Source organism: Panthera tigris, chromosome E2 (genome assembly GCF_018350195.1).
Source record: "Panthera tigris isolate Pti1 chromosome E2, P.tigris_Pti1_mat1.1, whole genome shotgun sequence".
Lineage (NCBI taxonomy): Eukaryota > Metazoa > Chordata > Mammalia > Carnivora > Felidae > Panthera > Panthera tigris.
In genome coordinates, this window is record NC_056674.1 from 2,560,565 (window position 1) to 2,582,043 (window position 21,479).

Here is a 21,479-nt window from a genome sequence, read left to right on the forward strand (position 1 = left end):
GTAATTTGTTACCGAGCAATGGATAATGAAAACTCCAGATACCCTTACAACCTCCACCCAGAATCCACCGCTGACTGAGAACGCTGTGGCGTCACATCTCCATGGAGGAAGCTGCCATCCCAGTTCACAGATGGGGAAACTGAGACTCAGAGAGGTAAAGGAACTTGTTCACAGTCATATGGCTGGTAAGTGGTGACTAACTCAGTTAACACAAGGAGGGAAGGTGAAGGACAGAAGGAAGTTAAAATCCGACAGGAGAGTGCAGGCCAATGTTCCCAACAGGCACCAGGAAAATATAAATCCCCAGGAAATGAGAGGAAGATCAGCAACAGCTGCAATAGCTTTTTAGGTCCAGGGTTTCCCTCTTGTCCAGGAGCTTTGCTTGGGCTGTTGTTTTTCTGCACAGGGAACCCAACAGAGACTTACAAAACAGCCCTCGCTTTCCACTTGCGCTGCTGAAAAGCCTCCTGCAGGAGCAGTGTGCCCCTGCACCCGATGTCATTCTTGCTCACGTCCAGGTATCTCAGGCTCTGGTTGTGGAGGAACATGGAGGCCATAGCCTGGCAACAGACACAGGTGAACAGGCACCTTTCCAACTTGTGGGGTGGAAGCAGACAGTAGACAAGTGGCCACGCCCCACATCGGAGAGCTCAGCCAATCCGAATCCTGGAAATCACACCCCCTGGAATGAGGCATTTCCTTCCAATAAGTACGTGCTACAGATGCGTCAGTTTTTTCTTGTAGTTTAGGATGGCTGTCCAGGGTAGGCTATAAAAGTCCTAACTCCAAGAAGTGAGGAGCCACACAATCTCTTTGAGAAATTGATTGTCACTGTGCATTAGCTTTGTTCATTCAGAAAATATTTATTTAGCACCACCTGTGTACCAAGGCACACACCCATGAAGAAAACAGCATCCCTGGCTTCCTGGAACTCATAGTTGATTGGGGGTGGTGGGGGGCAGGCAGGTCACCAGATAAATATATGCAAAGAGCATGGTTTCAGTATTCTAGAAAGATACCTTTGCCCTCACAGGCAGTGTTCATGGCAAAAGGGAGAGACAGGTCCAGAAAGGAGCTGAGTCACAGAAGTGCTGTGTATCATAAATTCAGAACAGGCATATAAGAGGAAGTGGTGCGTGGGTGAGCGAAAGGTACAAGAAGGGGGTGGTTTTGGCTCCCATCTTTGAACAAGGAGTACAATCTCCCCAGGAACAAGGCTATTATAAGCAGTGCAGAGCAGACATAACAGAGGAGGCCTTGGGATCCCTGTGTCTCCTACTTGTGGACTGTTTGCTTTCATTCTGAGTGCTTGCCTCCCCTGCCCTGTGCATCTCTGCTAGCCCATAAATGACAAGCTGGGAGCTGCTGCCCAAGCCAAAACTACAAGGGCATCACTCAGCTTTGCCTTAGTTTACAAAGGCCCTGACTTTCTTTCTGTCAGGTAGGTCCCTGGTCCTCCCTGTGCACACCAGCCAAAAAGTTCCCTAACCTCATTTAGAGTCACTTAAATCATTTCCTTTTGACAGAAGGAGGCAAGTCATTCTAAATTAATTATTTTTTAAAAGCTTTTATTTTTTATTAAATAAAAAAATGTTTATTTCTTTTTGAGAGAGTGTGTGGGAGCAGGGGAGGGGCAGAGAGAGAGGGAGACACAGAGTCTGAAGCAGGCTCTAGGCTCTGAGCTGTCAGCACAGAGCCGGACGTGGGGCTTGAACTCACAAACTGTGAGATCATGGCCTGAGCTGAAGTCGGATGCTAAACTGACTGAGCCACCCAGATGCCCCCAGATTGTATTTTTAACTAATCTCCATACCCAATGTTGGGCTCTAACATACAATCCTGAGATCAAGAGCTGCAAAGCATCCCTAAAATAATTCTAATTATAAATAAGACGCACAGGTATGTGAGGACTGTTTTTAAAATGAAAAGAATAAGCAATAGAAGTCTGGGTTCTTCTTGGGAAAAATAAAGATGTCGATGGCTTTTCTACAAGACTAGAATTCTATAGAATGAAATCTAGGGGATTTTTAGATCAAGAAGAGGGAGGGAGGGGAGGGTGGGTGATGGGTATTGAGGAGGGCACCTTTTGGGATGAGCACTGGGTGTTGTATGGAAACCAATTTGACAATAAATTTCATATATTAAAAAAAAAAAAAGAAGTTTGGGATACAGAGGGGTCTATGAATTTCATACTCAGCCCAGGTTACTGCTCATCAGTGAAAAGTAGTAGATTTTGAAAAGTAGTCTCACACAAGCAAAGGCTTAGAGAACACTACATAAATGCTCATCTGGAAATTTATTTCATTCTTTTTGTTTGTTCATTTGTTTTTCAAGTTTGTTTGTTTATTTATTTATTTATTATTGTTTTTAATATTAAATTTATTGCCAAATTGGTTTCCATACAACACCCAGTGCTCATCCCAACAGGTTCCCTCCTCAATGCCCATCAGCCACTATTTCATCCTTGAAAATGTATTTCACTCAATTTAAGAGATAAATCAGTATTTAAAACCCAAGATTAAATTTCTGGAGAAAAACAATCATGAGCTGGGGCACTTGGCTGGCTCAGTTGGTGGAGCATGCAACTCTTGATCTTGAGGTTGTGAGTTCGAGCCCCACATTGGATGTAGAGATTACTTAAAATAAAAAATCTTTAAAAAATGAAAAAGAATCATGAGCTACAATGAACAATGAAATTTTTTTTTACTGGCTAATTATCAACAAAAGTGAAATCCATTATCAGGATATCCTAAGAAATTAGAGATGTAGGGGAAGCTGGGTGGGATAGTTGATTAAGCGTCTGACTCTTGATTTTGGCCCAGGTCATGATCTCATGGTTTGTGAGATAGAGACCCAAGTCAGGCTCCATGCTGAACATGGATCCTGCTTAAGATTCTCTCTCTCCCTCTCTCTACTCCTCCCCCTCTCTCTCTAAAATAAAAAGAAAGAAAGAAATTAGAGATGTAACATAAAACAATGATTTTAATGATCTAGACTTAAAACCTAAATTATACTAATAGAGAACAGATTATGTGGGCAGAAAAGAGGCAAAGCACTTTCACCCATATCCACTGATCACCAGAGAAGAGACGTTTCCAAATCTTTTCCAAATACTTAATTTAACCACAATACTCATTAAAAATAGGATGAATCTTGCCAAATCTTTGGCTAGTGTGCATGTTAGCATAGAGACCATTTAGGAGAAGAAGAAGAAAAAATATATATGTAAAGAAAAGAATTTATAAGTACAAAAGTTGATTTCAGAAGGCCAACTATCTCAGGCATCAGTCCACAGCCAACAAAGACACTTTCTTTTACTGGATGGAAGACTGTTTCCTAGAACATTGGTACTCCAAGTGTACCATGCCAGGGAACCACTTGGGCATGCTGGTCAAAGAGAGCCCGCCTCCAGAGCACCACGCGACCCAGCAGCCCTACTTCTGTGTACTCAACCAAAGGAGCTGGAACCAGGATCTCCAAGAGATACCTGCGCCTCATTCCCTGCAGCATTACTCATGATAGCTGCCCTCCGGAAACAGCCTGCATGCCCACCAGCAGATGAATGGATAAAGAAAACGTGGTGTTTACACACAATGGTATATTACTCAGCTGCAAGAAAGAAGGAAATCCCACCATTTGTGATGTCAGAGATGCACCTTGCCATAGTTATGCTGAACAAAACAAAACAGACCAAGAAAGACCAACACTGCAATAATTTCTAACGACTCCCCAGATGAACAAGTTCCCAGTCTGAGGAACCACCTTCAGAACCACTGCACACAAGCTTCCTGGAAGACCTGGATCCTGCATTCCACTAAGAATTTTACAGACCATTGTCCTCATTGCAAAGGAGGGGATGGGGGTAACTTACTCCAGAATCTGGAGGACAGACTCAGGATTCTCGAGGGCCTCAAAGAGCAGGATAACACCATCATCCTTCAGACTGTTAAAACCCAGGTCCAGGCTTCTCAAATTTTTATTTTTATCCAGAGCAGAGGCCATTTCCTGACAGCACTCGGAGGTCAGGTTACAGTTTCTCAGCCTGCAAAGGAACACATGTCAAGAAAACCAATGAAACACCCTTAGATTTTATTCCTTTCTTGCCTCCCACCCCGCTTTTTTTTGGATATAACATCAAGATATTATTATCATGCTGTATCATTCACCAATTTAGATTGTACAAATCAACGTCATTTAGTATATTTACAAAGGTGCACGTTTGCCACAATTTTAGGATATTTTCAGTACCCCAAAAAGGAACACCCTGTACCCTTTTAATTCCCAGATTCTTCCCCCAGCCACCCCCCCAGTCTAGCAACTGCTGTCTGGATATTAATCTGAAGGAAGTGAAATCAGGATCTCAAAAAAAAAATATGGCATCTTTCATTTACCATAATATTTTCACGATTCATCCATATTGTAGCATGTGTCAATACGTCATTCCTTTTTATGGTTGAATAATATTCCATCATATGGATGCACTGACCCTTCTTCATTCACACATCAGTTTATAAATACTAGGGTTGTTTCCACTTTTTGGCTATTGTAAATAATGCCCCATGAGCATCGGTGTACAATTTTTGGTGCGGATGTACGTTTTTTATTTCTGTCGTGTGTGTACCTGTGAGTGGAATTGCTGACTCATGTGTTAGGTCTAGATTTAACTTTTTGAGGAGCAGCTAGACCATTTTCCAAAGCAGCTGTACCATTTTCTGCTTCTTTTTGGGGAAGCTGAAAGTGTAATGGGTTCAGGGGGTATTTTGTGCCACTCTCTCATTTCTGGTTTTATGAGCTAGAAAATTTATGGTTGAAGACCATCTGAGTTTATTTTCTATTAATAATAGACAAAAGCACTGTGCATTGGTGCTCTGAGACTAATTTCAACATGTGTGGGGTGGTCTTGCACACTAATAAACAATTCTTAGACGTCAATAGGGTCCAAGAATTCAACTCACTTCTGATACCGTCTACAGATCATCAGATTGTACAGGTTAAGGGCTCAGTCCTGCAAGACTGCTTCCCCTACATCATCCCCTCCCTAGATACCAGCCACGAGCCCAGACTATTACCTATGCTTCTGAACAGTGGGTTATAAACTGAAGGTTCCAGTGCCTTCTTCCAACCTAGGAGGCCAATCACCTGTTACCCGTGCTTCTGATCGACTGACTATAGATCAGAGGTTCCTATGACCCCCTCCTTGGATTTGATTAATTTGCCAGAGCGGCTCACAGAACTCAGGAAACCCATTTACTCATTACATTACCATTTTATTATAAAAGGTTAGAACTCAAGAACAGCAGACGGGAGAGATGTGTAGGGCCAGGCGTGGAGAAAGGATGTGGGGGGTTCCATGTCCTCTCCAGGTGTGCCTTTCTTCCCACATCTGAACGTGTTCATCCACCCAGAAGCTCTCAGATCCCATCCTTTGGGGTTTTTATGAGGCTTCATTATGTAGGCATGATTAATTAAATCATTGGCTATGGGTGGCTGGTTCCACCTGCCTCTCCTCTTCTCTCTTCTCCCCAGAGGTCAGGGCATAGGACTTAAAGTTCTAACCCACTCATCACAAGGCTGGTCCTTGGGGCAGCAAGCCTCCATCCTTAGGAACTTTCCACAAGCCACCTCATTAACATAATAAAAGATGCCTTTATGGCTCTCACCACTTAGGTATTTCCAAGGGCTTGGGGACCTCTGTGCCAGAAATAGGGACGAAGACCAAATACATATTTTTTATGTTATAAGTCACAGTATCATACATCCTGACACAAGGGAAATCATTTAAAGAATTCATGATGGGGCACCTGGGTGGCTGAGTCAGTTAAGCATCCAACCTCAGCTCAGGTCATGTTCTCACGGTTCGTGAGTTCGAGCCCCATGTCAGGCTCTATGCTGACAGCTCAGAGCCTGGAGCCTGCTTCTGATTCTGTGTCTCCCTCTCTCTCTGCCCCTCCTCTGCTCATGCCTCTGTCTCTCTCTGCCTCTTAAAAATAAATAAACATAAAAATTTTTTAAAAAGAATTTATGATAGAGATCAGTGCACGCACACACACACACACACACACACACTCATGCACACATGCACGGCTACCTCAATCACTCTGTTATACTCCAGGCAGTCTCAAACAAGACATTCTGGGACTCACACCAGCCTCTGTAGAGGGCACAAAGAGTGCTGTAAGGCACTGCAAAGCTGTTTTGCTCCTTCGTCTTTCAAGGCATTTTCTGCCAAACTCAGATGGGTCAGGTTCTCGTTTCTCTTGAGGGAAGAAGTAAGACTTGTACAAGAAAGCAGTGTGAGGTCACAATTCTCCAACCTGTTGGGCAGAAAGACACAGATGGGATGCAATTTCATTCATGTGCATGTCCCAAACTGAGAGAGGAACATGGCCATCTGGGGTGTCCTTTTCAGTGTGAAAGTGTCATCACACCTCTGTAACCACCCCTTAGGGCTTCCGAGTCCTAAAGGAGAGGTTATCAGCCTTCCTGTGAGGCTAGGGGAGTGGAGGAGATGTGGGTCAGGAAAACAGCAATAGGGATTTACAAGGATGGGAAAGAGACCACCAATGACTAAACAATACATAATGGGCACCGGGGTGGCCCGGGAGAGACAGCCCTTCACAAGCTTCAAAAATGTATGCTTAAAAGAGATGCATTTTAAAGACATGAGCAGGCATTCATAGTCTGCTGTGAATAGTAAGGTCATGAAAACATTCTCATAGTAATAAAGGAAATACAAGTGAGAACAATGAGGTACCACCTCCTGTTCGGCAGACTGGCAAAAAACAGTAAGGAGAAGACAGATGGATGGTAACAGCAGTGGACGAGGGACTGGAGTTCTGGGAACTGGTGGCTACCTGCTGGAGAGGCTGCAAACGGGTGCAGAGATGCTGGAAACAAGCAGGTAAAATGGAACACGGACGCTGTCCATGACCCAGAGATCCTACTGCTGGAGCATTCATCACAGTGTGTGTGTGTGTGTGTGTGTGTGTGTGTGTGTGTGTGTACAGCCCAAACCTCAGCGGCCAGCAGATGGTGCATATTCACACACACGTGATCATCCAGTAGTGAAGGTGAATAGATTTCCAAAACCACTGAGCACGAAAGTGTCGGTTGATCAGAAAAAGAACACATACTAAGCTGAGGCCACTTATGTGAAATTCAAAGCAATGAAAAACTGTGTGGTGCTCAGTTTAAGAATACATGTGTGGGGGGCCTGATCAGCCCAATTCGAGGTGGCTATCATGAGGTGGGGGAGGGGGGCAGGAATCAATACAATTAGTGAGGAAGGAAAATAATACTGGTGAGCCTCTAGTTCATAAACTAGATGACAGATATATCAGGCTCACTATAATTATGTATTCCAGGGTCTTGGGTATAAATGTGTACTTTTAAGGAGACATTCTTGGTCTGTTCTCAGCTTTTCATGGACCCGTCTATGTAATTATATCAGTCACCAGACTTAAGTTGGCACACATTCCCCCATGACTGCTTTTCTCCCAGAAGCACTCAGTTCACCACACAAATGAACAGCAGTCATGACAATAACAGAAAGATTTATGACAGCCTCTCCAGCTGGGCCACGGACAGGTAATATTCCCCAAATGTCTCCAGGTAGCTACTTCCTAATATTAGTGTCTTTGAGTGTATGTTACTTCTGAGATGCCTGGCAATATCAATCCAACTTTTAGGGTTAAGTGAGCAGTCTTCCAGGCTACAGAGGCCACAGAAAAATGCCCAGCCTGAACCCCTGGGGAAAATGGTACCCGTGTAGACACATAGATCCCATGAGCCGTCTCACATCCTTGTTTTTCACACAGAGTGACTCCAGGGGTTACTTCCATCCTTTCCAGCAGGAAAGCTTCAGCACTTGGGGTCAGACCCAACTGGCATGGTCTTGCAACTGGGCTCTAACTATGAAGCAGGGACTCAATTCAGCCCTTGAAATACAGCTTCTTTTTACATTCATCTGACAAGCAATCTTCAAGATGAAGGACTGAGATTTCAGTCATGTGAGACAAGTCTTCCCATGTCACGCACTTGCCATCTTGCCAAGCTAGGTTTCCATCTCAAGTCGACCGCTAGCAAACTACTGTGCTGCCCTACCTCCAGTCTGGCCACCTGAGCCTGGTTCCGTTAAATGTCGAGATTATCCAGGCTCCACTCAGCTCTGACGGGTGTGAAGGAGCAGAGCTGGCAGATGGAAACAAGAGACTGCTCAAGTTGTGTCGGTTCAGCATCACACACAGAGAGACTGGTCGGGATGCTGAGCACTTGGGTGCTGGTAGATGTTCAGCCATTAACTCTGGAGAACAAAAACCCTGATGTGCAGTGTCTACCAATGTCTAGTGTGAATGCCCCCACAGTGGCTGATTTCAAGCTACCAATGTCAAGTTGTTGGACGCACAGTTGGGGAGAGACGTGCAGGAGCACCCCACCACACAAATGCAACAACCTCAGAAACACATACTGGGAGTTGGCAAACTATGGCCATGGGCTAAGTCTGGCTGGCCACCTGGTTTCGTACAGCCTGTGAACTAAGAATTTAGAAAAATTTTTAGGGGCGCCTGGGTGGTTCAGTTGTTAAGTGTCTGACTCTTGATTTTGGCTCAGGTCATGATCTCACATCATGAGTTTGAGACCCATGTCAGGCTCTGCGTTGGCAGCTTGGAGCCTGCTTAGGATTCTCTCTCTCTACCCCTCTCCCCGCCTCAAAATACATAAACATTAAAAAAAAAAATTTAATGGTGAAAAAAGATCAAAGAACAATACTTTGTGACACATGGAAATTAAATGAAATTCAAATCCTGTGCCCACAATAAATATTAGTAAATTATATAGTGAATAGAGTTATTAATAAATTTTTAATAAATTATTAATAATAGCTATTAATAACTTGTATTATTCACAGATGCTTAACAAATTAATAATAATACAGTTTTATTGGAACATAGCCATACCTATTCATTTACATATTGGCCGTGGAAACTTTAGACCTATAACGGCAGAGTTGAAAAGTCATGACAAAAGACTGTATGGCCCACAAAGCTGAAAATACTTATCTGGACCTTTATAGAAAAAGTTTGCTGAATGCTGGCATCAATAATAGTATAGTAAAGAAATTAGGAGGTGATGAATTTTGATAATCTATTATTCTTTTTTCTTTTTTTCTTTTTTTGGTGGGCTCTATGCCCAATACGGGGCTTGAACTCACCCCACATGCTTTACTGACTGAACCAGCCAGGTGCCCCTAAATTTGTTTTTTTCATATAGTTTATTTAATTGTAAGTCTGTATAACTTTGTAATAATGGCGTTTGAAAATCATGCATAGAAACTAGAGCCCAGCTGGTTTTTCTTTTCTAGTGCCATGCTAACTGCTCTTAACAGGACAAGGTAACATTCGTCATAAGGTGTATGTAACCCAATGTGAACTGCATCGTCTAAAGTGTTAGCCATCAAGTAAGACCAAATGTTTCTGTCACTGAAGTGTTCTGAACTATACCTTGATGTTTAAAAGCAAAATCTTGGTTAGAACAACCTTCACCTCCTAGGATCTATTTTTTAAATCTTCTGTCCCCTGTGGTTATCAACTGCATGTACCAGGCCTCTAGAAACTAGTGTGTTAAACTGAACCAACTTGATGGGAGTGACTATAGGGCTTGTTTTCCAAAGAAGAGCATCGTTTAGAGTAGCGAAATTATAAGCCTGCTTTAGGCATGTTGTAAAGCTGTTGGAGAAGTAACTCCTCAAGTTTTGTGAGTGGAAATGTAGTTCTCAAGTCACACTATGCTTTAAGAGGTTGTAACAAATATAAACAAATTAAGAAAAAGAAAGAAAGAAAATCAGCTCACAAAACTCCTGTGTTCTTAGAAATCACCTCTTGCAAGCCAGTATGAGGGGAGTCAAGCTCACCACCGGAGGCTCTAGTCTTGTATCTTAGACATATCTAGGATATGGCCAAATTGTAGAGTGTGAAAAGTTGAGTGAAAGTTAGAACCAGGGAGTAGAATGGTGGTTGCCAAGGTCAGGAGTGTAGCGGTAAGGGGAAGAAGATGGTCTTTGGGTTGTAAGATGTGTGAATTGTGGGGATCTAACATACAGCTGTAGTTAACAGCACCGTATTATATACTTGAAATTTGCCAAGAGAGGAGATCTTAAATGTTCCTTCCCCCAAATGGTAACTAGGTGAGGTTGATGGTGATGATTATTTCTCAACGTGTGTGTATATCAAATCATCATGTTGTACACCTTGGAAAAAAAAAAAAAAACCAACTAGATCGAAAGAAAGATGGCAGGCAGACCACACATGTAATCCCACCTCCAGAAAACCAGTCTGGGTCTCTCTCAATCCCAGGCTTGTCTTACCTGAGACGCTGTAGATAACACTGTGGGTACTTCAAGACTGTGCACAGAAACTCCATGGTCTCACATCTCACTTCTGTGCCTTGTATTTCCAAGTGTCTCATATACCGGTTTTCAATCAAAACTTGGAAGAAGTCTTCATTCAACATGGAGGGATTCACGTGTCTAAAGCTGGAGAAGTAAGCAGCTCCTAGTTACAAGATCTTATCGGCTAATTAGTTCTTTTTACAAAAACAGCTTTACTGAGGTATAAATGATATATCAGTAAACACATCTATCATGTGTTTAAGGATTATCATTTGGTGTTGGATATATATATATAATACACTCATGAAATCATTACCACAGTCAAGGTGGCTAATTAGTCCTTCTTATCCTCCAGCTTTATTGAGATGTGATCGACACATAACAATGTATGAGTTAAGGTGCACAATGTGTTGATTTAATACACTAATATATTGCAGAATGGTTGCTGCCTTGGCATTGGCTAACACCCTCATCCCATTACAAAATTATCATTACTTGTTTTATGATGGGAACGTTGAAGATCAACTCTTGGCAACTTTGGAGTTTACAATACGGTATTGTTGACTACAGTCACAATGCTGTCTTATCAGATCCCCAGAACTTATCTTCTAACTGGAAGTTTGTACTTTTTGACCAACAAATGCCCATTTGCTAATCAGTTCTACATTCAATTAGTCTATACACATGTGAGAGCCTTTCTGTGTGGTCCAGGGCTCTGAACCAGGTTGTTCTCAGCTCAGCTTGGCCTCCCTGGTTGGGCGAACTTACATACATCCCTTACCTTCCAAACTTCAGTTTTGAGTCCACGAGAGAGTGAAGGATGCCTTCTCCTTCAGATGGGTATGGGAATTAACATACACGATACCTGTAATTGGTACTGCACAGTGCTTGATGTACAGTAGGCACTCGATAAGTGGGAGCTAATAATAATCGTTATAGTAACAGCAGAGAAAATAGGTCAGATGCTGGCTAGGGGCAGTCCCATGATGTCTGGTGGGCTATTTCAAGCAATTTTGAGGAGTTACTGGGTTTCTAGGTATTAAAAAGCACAGGGAGCAAGAACATGGGGTATTGGCTATCAGAACAGACTCTGGAGACAAGATGTCCAGTTTAAATCCATATTTTAAGTACATATCAGCTGTATCATCTTGTGCCTCAGTTCGTTCATCTGTGAAATGGGGAAGCCTACTCCATTTGTATGTTTTTTTTAAACAAAAAAATTTTTTTTTTTACTATTTATTTATTTTTTGAGAGACAGAGCATGAGCAAGGGAGAGGCAGAGAGAGAGAAGGAGAGACAGAATCGGAAGCAGGCTCCAGGCTTTGAGCTGTCAGCGCCAAGCCTGACACGGGGCTTGAACCCACAAACTATGAGATCATGTCCTGAGCTGAAGTTGGACCTTTAACTGACTGAGCCACCCAGGCGCCCTTCCATTTGTATGTCTTAACGGAAAAGTGACCTCACTGATATGTGGACCTAAAACAACAACAACAACAACAACAACAACAACAACAACAACAACAACAAACCCTAAAGCTCAGGAAGAGATATGTTTTTGTGGTTGTCAGGCAGGAGGTGGAGGAACTGGGTGAGGGTGGTCAAAAGGTACAAGCTTCCCGGTACTGGGGACATGACGTACAGCCTGATGACTGTGGTTAACACCACTGGCTGGTCTATTTGAAAGTTGCCAAGAGAGCAGATCCTTCTTATCACAAAGAAGAAAAAAATTTAACTTCTAGAAGGTGATGTGTGTATTTTTTTTAATTTTTAAAAATTAAACTAACTCTAGAAGGTAACTCTAGAAGGTGACTCTAGAAGGTGATGTGTGTATTTTTTTAATTTTTAAAACTATTTATTTTTGAGAGAGAGAGAGAGAGAGTGCATGAGTAGGGGAGAGGCAGAGAGAGAGGGAGCATTAGTCTGCACACCTTAAACTTACACAGAGCTGTTTGTTCTGCCTCATTACAACTAGAAGGGGGAAAACTATAAACATGGGTGGTTTCTGCAAGTCTATGTGAGCAGAGAAGGGGAAGAAAAACGGGATGGGAAGCAGACTGTTTCCATGGAATTCCCTCCAACCAGGGTCTGTGTTATACGCACATTAGTTTTTGCAGTGGACATCGAGGGTGTCTCAGAGCTGCATGAAGAGCCCTCGCTGAATCAGTCTCCATAAAAGTGTTTGTCACAGCCAGGACTTCCAAACTCGCATGTGTCCAAAACACGGAGCAGAAGTCTCGCCACCAGAGAAAACACTGATCGCTGCTTTCCGGTCTGTGTGCAAGAGACAAAAAACCCCGTGGCTTGTCGTCAGAGATTAAACTTGAGCAAACCCACTTGTAAACCCAGGGCTGGTGTTCCCTTACCTTGGTTGTGATCCACAGACCCCTTTATGACTCCAGTAAGACTCCCTCACTTAAAAAAAAAATGCCCAGAAGAACCATTACAAGATTTCGCATTTTATTCCAGCAAGACTTGTAGCCTTAGGTAAAGAAAGGTACCTGTATTTCCCCATGACTTAGAAAGAAAGAGAGTTGCTGTTTTAACCACTTAGGATTTATATGGAGGCAGAGATTAAATTATATCTGCATTCTCTAGTCTTACTCTTTGCTTATAAAACTGTTATTAAAAATTAAAAAAAAAACCCTGTGTAGGAGAATAAGGGAATATTAGTCTCTTTTGGCATGGTGAGTGCAGGAGAGGAAAATGCATAGCTAGACTCACATGTAATGTAGTGTGGCTCTGGAAACACCTGCTGATTTCCCCCTTCATTTCCCCCCATGCAATCTTTTTCAGAAAGGCTGACCAAGAGATGCCTATGAGGAATTTTGTTTCATGCTGTTTGTATTAAATAGTTGGAAATAACCCACAAGCATACGAAGGGGGAACTGCTATAATTATCTCCAGTACACCTATTTTTGGGAGACTTTAGTACACCTCGTTAAAGAAGAACCATTAAAGAAAGTGTGCACAGATATTAAAATACTTCTAAGACCGGAGCCCTGGGTGGCTCGGTGGGTTGAGCGTCCGACTTCAGCTCAAGTCATGATCTCACAGCTCGTGGGTTCGAGCCCCGCGTTGGGCTCTGTGCTGACAGCTCGGAGCCTGGAGCCTGCTTCGGATTCTGTGTCTCCCTCTCTCTCTGCCCGTAACCCACTCGCATTCTGTCTCTGTCTCTCTCAAAAATAAATAAACATTAAAATTTTTAAAAAAATATTTCTAAGACCTGTTAGGTGAAAAAAAAGAAAAGTTTGGAATACTTACACTAGCATGTAATTTTTGTTTAAAATAAAATCCCATTAAATAAAGCCATGTACGTTTCATATCCATTTTAAATACAAATACATCAAAATAATACCAACTACGTGTATGGGAGTGGGGAGAGGAATGGATACAGGTAGTCAAAGCATGCAAACCATTTACCATGTTATATATTTGAAAGTCACTAAGAAAGTAGATTGTAAAAGTTCACACACACACACACACACACACACACACAAATTGTAACCATGTGAGATGAGCGATATGTTAAGTAACTTTATCATGGTAATCATTTTGCAATGTGTACATATATAAAATCACTACGTTGTATACCTGAAACATATATCAATGTTATATATCAATTATAGCTCCAAAAAAGCTGGGATAAATATACCAACTCTCTTCAAGAACTCCCGCAAACGTTATCAACAGACTCACCAACACAAAGGAAATTTCTCACCTTAAAAAAATTTTTTTTAGTGTTTCTTTCTTTTTGACAGACACAGAGAGACAGAGTGTGAGCACGGGAAGGGCAGAGAGAGAGAGGGTGACACAGAATCAGAAGCAGGCTCCAGGCTCTGAGTTGTCAGCACAGAGCCTGACGTGGGGCTCAAACTCATGAACTGTGAGATCATGACCTGAGCCAAAATCGGATGCTTAACCGACTGAGCCACCTAGGTGCCCCAAAATGAAATAAAATTGAAAAATGCCATGTCAGGGGGGCACCTGGGTGGCTTGGTAGGTTGAGCCTCCAATTTCAGCTCAGGTCATGATCTCATAGTTTGTGAGTTTGAGCCCTGTGTTGGGCTCTGTGCTGACAGCTGGGAGCCTGGAGCCTGCTTCGCATTGTATGTCTTCTTCTCTTTCTTACCCTTCCCCCCAAAAAAAAACCTCCAAATAAACATTAAAAACATTTTTTTTTTAAATGCAGTGCTCAGTAGTCACACGTAGCTAGTGGTTCACTTATTGGATGGTGCATTTCCACTCTCAGAGAAAACTTCCATTGGACAGCACCTCCCTACAGACTAATGAGCTGGAGACACACAGAAGTAGGGGGGACAGATGCAATGTCCCCATGTAGAAGGGGGGGAGGGGATGCAGACTAGAGATAAAGAAGGTAAACAAATCACTCTGCTTCTCCAGGATTCTCCTGGTTTTAGCATGCAAATCTGCATCCTGGGAGCACCTCCTGTCCTGGTTTTAAAATGGAAAGTCCCTTGTGTAAGGGACCGCCTCAGGACAGGTGGTCGCCCTGGACGCCGGGAGGACCGCAGGCAAGGTCCCTGGACAGGTCAGTCTGCCCAAGCGGAGAGGAGAGCACTCACTCAGTGGAACGGAGGGATTCTGGGTGGGGTGTGGACACTTGGGTGACGGTCAGGGTGATGGTCAGTTTTAGACACCGCAGGTGTCTACAGTGCTTCAGACAAAAAGCAGACACCTGCATGTCTTTGACCTTGCTGATGGTCAAAGCAGCTTTCTGACAATCATTTAGGATCTGGCTCACAAATGCCTCCTCCTGGATTTCATGCAGACAGTACAATAGCTGTGGGACGCCGTGGTGTGGGGTTGGGGGGCCAAATTCATGTGACAGGGCTGCAACTTTCAACAACTTCTTTCTATTACTCAAGGTCAGCTTGCATCGGAATGACTTCTCCGCGGCTAAAGCGCACGCTTCATTTAAAAGGCCAAATAGGAAAAGCCCCATCTGAGCGAGATAGTTTTTCTTTCTTCCGGGGTAGGCTATCAGGCGTGTGACGTGAACGCTGTCCAACACCTGGAAATTTCTGAGTCTTTGCGGGGAGGAGAGGATGTACCACAAGGCAGCAAAGAATTCCTGGAAGCTCATGAAGGCAAAAGTGTAACGGTCTTGGTCACCTGCAACCCTTTGAAAAATATTCACACGGAGAAAAGTGGCAACGGTGGTGCTCCAGGTCTTTTGGGTCAAACACCCATTTCATGTTCCACATACCCTCTGCAGCCAAGTAACACAGAGCTCTCAGCTGTTCTTGGTGAGTGTTGCTGGGAAGTCCTCCAGCCTTGGTGGGAAATAAGCTAGACAGATACTGGACGAATAGAGCCGTGGCATTTGGATACATCTGCCTGAGATCTGCTCCTCTCTCCATCTGCTGCCTCAGACAAGAGCACACCATCCAGCAAACCACAGGGACCTGGCACATGGACAAGAGAATCGTGTTTCCCATGACGAAACTCAAGGCTTCATCAGCTTCCCTCTTGTTTCCGAAATAGGTCCTGAAATACTTGCCTCTTTCTGCCATACCAAACCCTGTAAGGGTTATAAAAGAGGGCTGTTTTAGGAAGGGCTTAAGTTTCCTCCGAGACGTGAACCTCAGAGTGATCAGTATAGTGGCTTCAGGAAGCATTCTTTTGCTCAGCAAACTGGTCAGCAGGATAGACCCAGGCAATTTCTGGCTCCAGTCCTCACTCAGGTCAGTTGGTCTATCTGTGAGGGTTAATGTTACCTCCTCAAAGCCATCAAAGAGGAGCAGAAGTTGGTCTGGTTTGGACATAATCTTGGACATGAGAGCTTTTGACCCTGGCCACTTATGGGCAATCAGCTCCGAGAAGCTCTGCTTTTCCACCTGGGCCACTTCCCAGCAATGGATGTAGGAAGCACACCAGAACTTATGGGGGTAGAACTTGTTTTGTGCCCACTCCAACATCACCTTTTTGGCTAGGGTTGTTTTTCCAACCCCAGCAACTCCCTGTAGGACCACAGTCATGGGCTGTCTCCCTTGAGGTCTTCTGGGAAGAAACAGACATGGTAAGAACCTCTTGTGTCTCTCTGTTTCTTGGTAGAAGAAGTCTAGATGGTTCCCAGGCCAAGTAGTCTTGCTACATGTTGTGGAACACTCATCGATCACGTGCAGTTTGTACTCTTGTATTTTATCTAGATGAGCAAGATGGGAGAAATACAGATACAACATCAGGGTTATCTGCGAGAACTAATTGAACAAAAAGAAAACTGACCTTGATGCCTACATCAAGCCCCACAACACACCTGCACACGCCATGCACTTTTCTGGAGAGCACTGCACAATGTTAGAAGCTGCGAGTAAACAGGAGAGTCCACTTGAAGTGGCTTAAACAGAACAAGGGTTGCTTTTTATTAAAGAAATTTGGGGAGGGTGGTGTAGAGATGTTGAAATTGGTTTCGTGGTTCTGAAGCTTCAGGGCCAAGTAATATCACATTTCTATGAGCCCATTCTTCATATTTCTTGCCTCATGAATAAGACACTGCTATTGTAGCTATGTTATTGTTATGTAGTGGGTTATGGCATTTGTATTCAAAGCAGAAATAGTGGGGAGGAGGGACATACTAACAGCTCATGTCTACTTTTATCAGTACAAATTCATGAACTCAGGAGATTTTTAATTATATCTTATGGCCTAGAGTTGTCAGATAGTTAACCCCAATTTTAAGGGAGTCTGGAAAAAATATTTCCCTTAGGGCTGGTCACATATTACCCCTAATTGAAACTGGATTCTGTTAGCACATGAGATATGGGGTCAGGAGTTAACAGGATCTGTCACAACCTTCATCCCAACATGTGATTCTCTTTCTTTCTTTCTTTCTTTCTTTCTTTCTTTCTTTCTTTTTTCTTTCTTTCTTTCTCTCTCACTCTCACTCTCACTCTCACTCTCTCTCCCCTCTCCTCAACAGGAAACTTTACAAATTAGACATGCTGTCTGGTACAATTGCATTCCCCCCACAGCCCCAGCTGATGGGTAGAAGGAAGCTTACTATAAGTCCAAGATCTATGGACCTGTTAGCTCTATGAGGGTAAGCCAGTCACAGAATCTCAGCCCCCAGCCTGCCATCTCCAAAATAAAGTAGGGTTTATGACTCTGTCTCAGACTGTGGTGTCAGAACTATAAGCCCTCCAGTGTTTGTTGAACAGGTGAAATCTAACTGTGCTAAGGCTGGAGTTGGGAAACCCACATCCCACTTACTACATGCTTTCATGGAAGATAAGAATGCTGGCCTTGGGCTCTTGGTTCCTTTTGACCTCGTCTCTTCACACAACCTGACTGAGAAGCACAAACTCACTTTGCACAAAAATAATTTGGGTTCTTTGTAGAATCTGACTTCTGATGGCCCAGGATGGTGGAATGAAGAAGAGGACGGAATAAGAGATGCACTGTATTTGTCTGCCTACCAACCGTTCCCATTCTGGCAAGAGCACTACCATGATTCTTTAGGAAAACCTCCTCTTGCAGCCCTCAGTTTGTTAAATTGGGCTGTGGGCTGGTCCTATTACCAAGCTCTCTCTGAAGTTCATGAACCAGTCTTAACCAACCAGAGCATTTCATCACATCATTCATTCATGAGCTTGGGACCTCAGTTCATTAGATGAGTCAGTTCTAGGATGAGTGCTGGAGAAATGAGAAAATGCTCCTCTTTCTGCTGATGCTAAGTGGGTACAATGTATGTGTAGGGTAGCTGGTGGTCAAGATGGCCACCATGGCAGGAGACACTACTTGAAACTGGGTCCCACAAAAGAAGAGGGGGCTAGAAGGACAGAGCGATGTCTCAAGGATGTAGCTGGGGCCCCTGCCTCCATCTGGGCTGGTGGCTGGACTTTGAGTTATGTGTGTCCCCAACTACTCTTTTATCTTAAGTTCTGATTCATAGAAGAGATGCTGACTTACTCATTTATAATCTGCCCGGCTTCAGGAACTGAGCTTCTCACCCTAACCCACAGCCTATTTTCCTCCAGGCTTTGTCACGATGCCAGCACATACCAGATTCTCTTTCCTCCATATTCACTGGCATTTCTCTTGGGTTTGCATCTGCTGGCTCCAGTCTGGGTAGAATGTCTGGAACAGACGGGGAAGGAGAATATTCCACTGGAATGACTGACAGGACAGGGAAAGCCATGTGGAGGGGATGGGATCTTTCAGGATGGGGGCAACAATTCACCACCTTAGTCCAGGGAGAAGAACATTGTCTTGACCCCATCATGACATTAGGAAGTGAGAAAATGGTGCTGTTTTAGGATGTACTGAGGAAGGTGTTCAAAAACAAATTTATAGCCTAGCCAAACACAGAGGGAGAAATAAACACAAAAACACACACACACGTGTATGTGTATATAAAATATATACAGACTTTAATATATATGTATGTTCACATATAGATGTATTTGTATAAATCTATGTGCAGATTTATATGTATATGAACATAATCATATATATACATGTATACACGTATAGTCATTGATTCTTCTTATTCATGCCATTTATGTTCTATAAAATTACTGTGAACATTCAATTAGCCAATACTGCTCTCATGTGAATACAGAGATAACTTCCTATAGCCTCTGTCTACATTTTTGACTCTTCAATCCATATGTTTGTTTTTGTTTAAAGACATCATATTCGACCGTGCTATAACTCATGCCTGAATGAAGCTTACCCAACACATGTATTTTCTCTGTAAGGCATGTCCCGACCCTTTTGTGCTTAGGACACCAAATAGCACTCCACCACTATGCTTTGGGGATGAGGTTCAACAGCAATGGCACCAACAAAATACGCAAAAACACACAAAAAGTGGCACTAAATAGATGATGGAAAAGACACTCGTTTGCAGGATGGGAACACAGGTAAGAAGGCAGAGTATTGCTTTGTTCGTCTGCAGTTGGAAACATGTGCATTCAGTTGTCCTCCATCCTGCATGTCTGTAAATGAGCATCAAAGTACCACCATTGTTGATTTCGGAGTTACAAATAAATTTTAGTGAGTAGTCAGATTCACAAACATGGCATCTATAAGTAACGAAGATGGGCTACAAATAGGTCCTAAATAAGCAGTATCTGGTTAATTTGTTGTTGTTGTTGTTAATATGCTCATATGATGGTCTTTGCCTTTGCACTCAGTCATCAGCTTACTCCACTGTTTGCCTTCTGATTCAGTATGGTTGGCCAGTTAAGCATTTGTTTCTTTAGCACTGAAACCCATCCCCATTTTTATACCAGATTATTACTTACCATTTAGCTCCATCTGTACCTGAAGACACAGTTCTGTCTGGTTCATCTTGGCAAAGATGTCACGAGTCACATCCCAAGCCAGTCGTCCAGGGAAGTACTCCATCAAGAGATGAACCACCTCCCCCCATCTGGCTGTCTTCACCTCGTCCCAGGTGATCTGGACAGAGCCAGGTCTGGGGTTCTCATCCACTAAAAGCTGCTTGAACCTTTGTAGTTCCTCCTTGCTTAAATAGACCATGTACAGCATGACCCCATTTTCAAAAGGGGAGGAGGAGGAGGAGGCAGAGGACATCAAGGATGGGAACAAATAACAAGGAGAGGAAGAAGAGCAGGAGGAAGAGCAGGAAAAAGAGCTAGAATTTTGATTCACATCGCTTATTTTCTCTCGAGACCTAGAACCTCAGTGCCAGTGACAAAGACAACCAATTGGAAGAGAGAACAGACCAGACCTGTGGAGACATGAAAATAGAAGAAAGTGAAAACTCACCCAAGAGGATAGATTTATCAAATCCATATTTTATAGAGCATACTGTGTACCAGATACTGTCTTTACCTCCTTCCCCCCAAGTTTCTCTGTCCTGTGGAAAAACCCGGGGCACATCCAGTGCTCAGGCTTAGTGTTTAGACTCAAATCCACTTGGTTGTTTTTATTCTCAATGCCACATATTGGCAAGGTGACTGGCCAAATTACAGGATCTCTCTGTGCCTCTTTTCTCACCTTTGATCTTGGGATCAGAGCCTACCTGCTCATGGGGTTGTGAGGATTCTCAAAGAGACAGAGCTACAGGTACATTTGGGATAGTGCCTGGCACATCATAGCCAACACTTATTTGGGGCTTCTATCTATACCTCAGTTATTTTAGAGACTCAATGGGAATGTATAAAAAGCACCTGGAATCAAAGGTGTGTTGTTCCTCTCCATTCATTTCCTCCACTGTCTCATCCTTCTCTTGTCTTCCATCATGGTTATAATGGGAAAGAAGTGGAATGTGGAGAAGAAGAAAGAAAACAATGAAGTCACTGGTGGGAGAGGGGCTTACTTCTTGGTCTACCTGCTGCTCACATACCATTACTTCTCTGAGTTATTTTTGTCACCACATTTTAATTCTCATCCCCATCACCTGAGAACTTCCTGCATATGTCCTTTAAGTCATTATGTATTTAAGTCACCAAAGTTTTATCACCTTCAATTAATTCACTGCAATGGTTCTGGATAATTGTAAGTTCCCTGTGGATGACAACTTCCCCTTAAATTAGCACTCAACCTTCACCTCCACTCTTGGATTCTGTCAATTCCTGATATGCGAGCAAAAACGCCTACATTAAGGAAAAAAAAAAAAGATTTCAAACAACCCAACTTTACACTTCAAGGAACTAGAAAGAACAAACTAAGCCCAAAGTTAGCAGAAGGAAGGAAATAGTAAAGTTCAGAGAAGAAATAAATGAAACAAAGACCAAAAAGACAGCAGAAAAGATCAATGAAACTAAGAGTTGTTGTTTTCTTTAAAATTTTTAAAATGTTTATTCATTTTTGAGAGAGAGAGATAGAGTGTGAGTGGGGGAGGGGGCAGAGAGAGAGAGGGAGAGACAGAATCCGAAGCAGGCTCCAGGCTCTGAGCTGACAGCACAGAGCCTGATGTGGGGCTTGAACCCATGAACCGTGAGATCATGACCTGAGCCAAAGTTGGACACTTAACTGACTGAGCCCCCCAGGCACTCCAAAAGTTTTTGTTTTCTTTGAAAAGATCAACAAAATTGACAACCTTTAGCTAGACTAACCATGAAAAGAAAAAGAGAGGGACTCAACATCAGAAACAAAAGAG

At 43.1% G+C, this 21,479-nt stretch overlaps 1 protein-coding gene across 1 annotated transcript; it reads right to left on the minus strand.

The window, feature by feature from the left end:
• Window positions 1-196: 196 nt before the first annotated feature.
• Window positions 197-19,948, minus strand: NLRP8 (NLR family pyrin domain containing 8). The gene is given in 12 exon segments (XM_015536874.2): window positions 197-596; window positions 3,868-4,042; window positions 6,144-6,254; window positions 7,562-7,711; window positions 10,364-10,531; window positions 12,488-12,658; window positions 13,480-13,489; window positions 14,372-14,406; window positions 15,007-15,570; window positions 15,572-16,553; window positions 18,410-18,484; window positions 19,657-19,948. Coding segments are annotated over 12 exon segments (2,907 nt in total). The 3' UTR covers window positions 197-422.
• Between the last annotated feature and the right edge of the window lie 1,531 nt (window positions 19,949-21,479).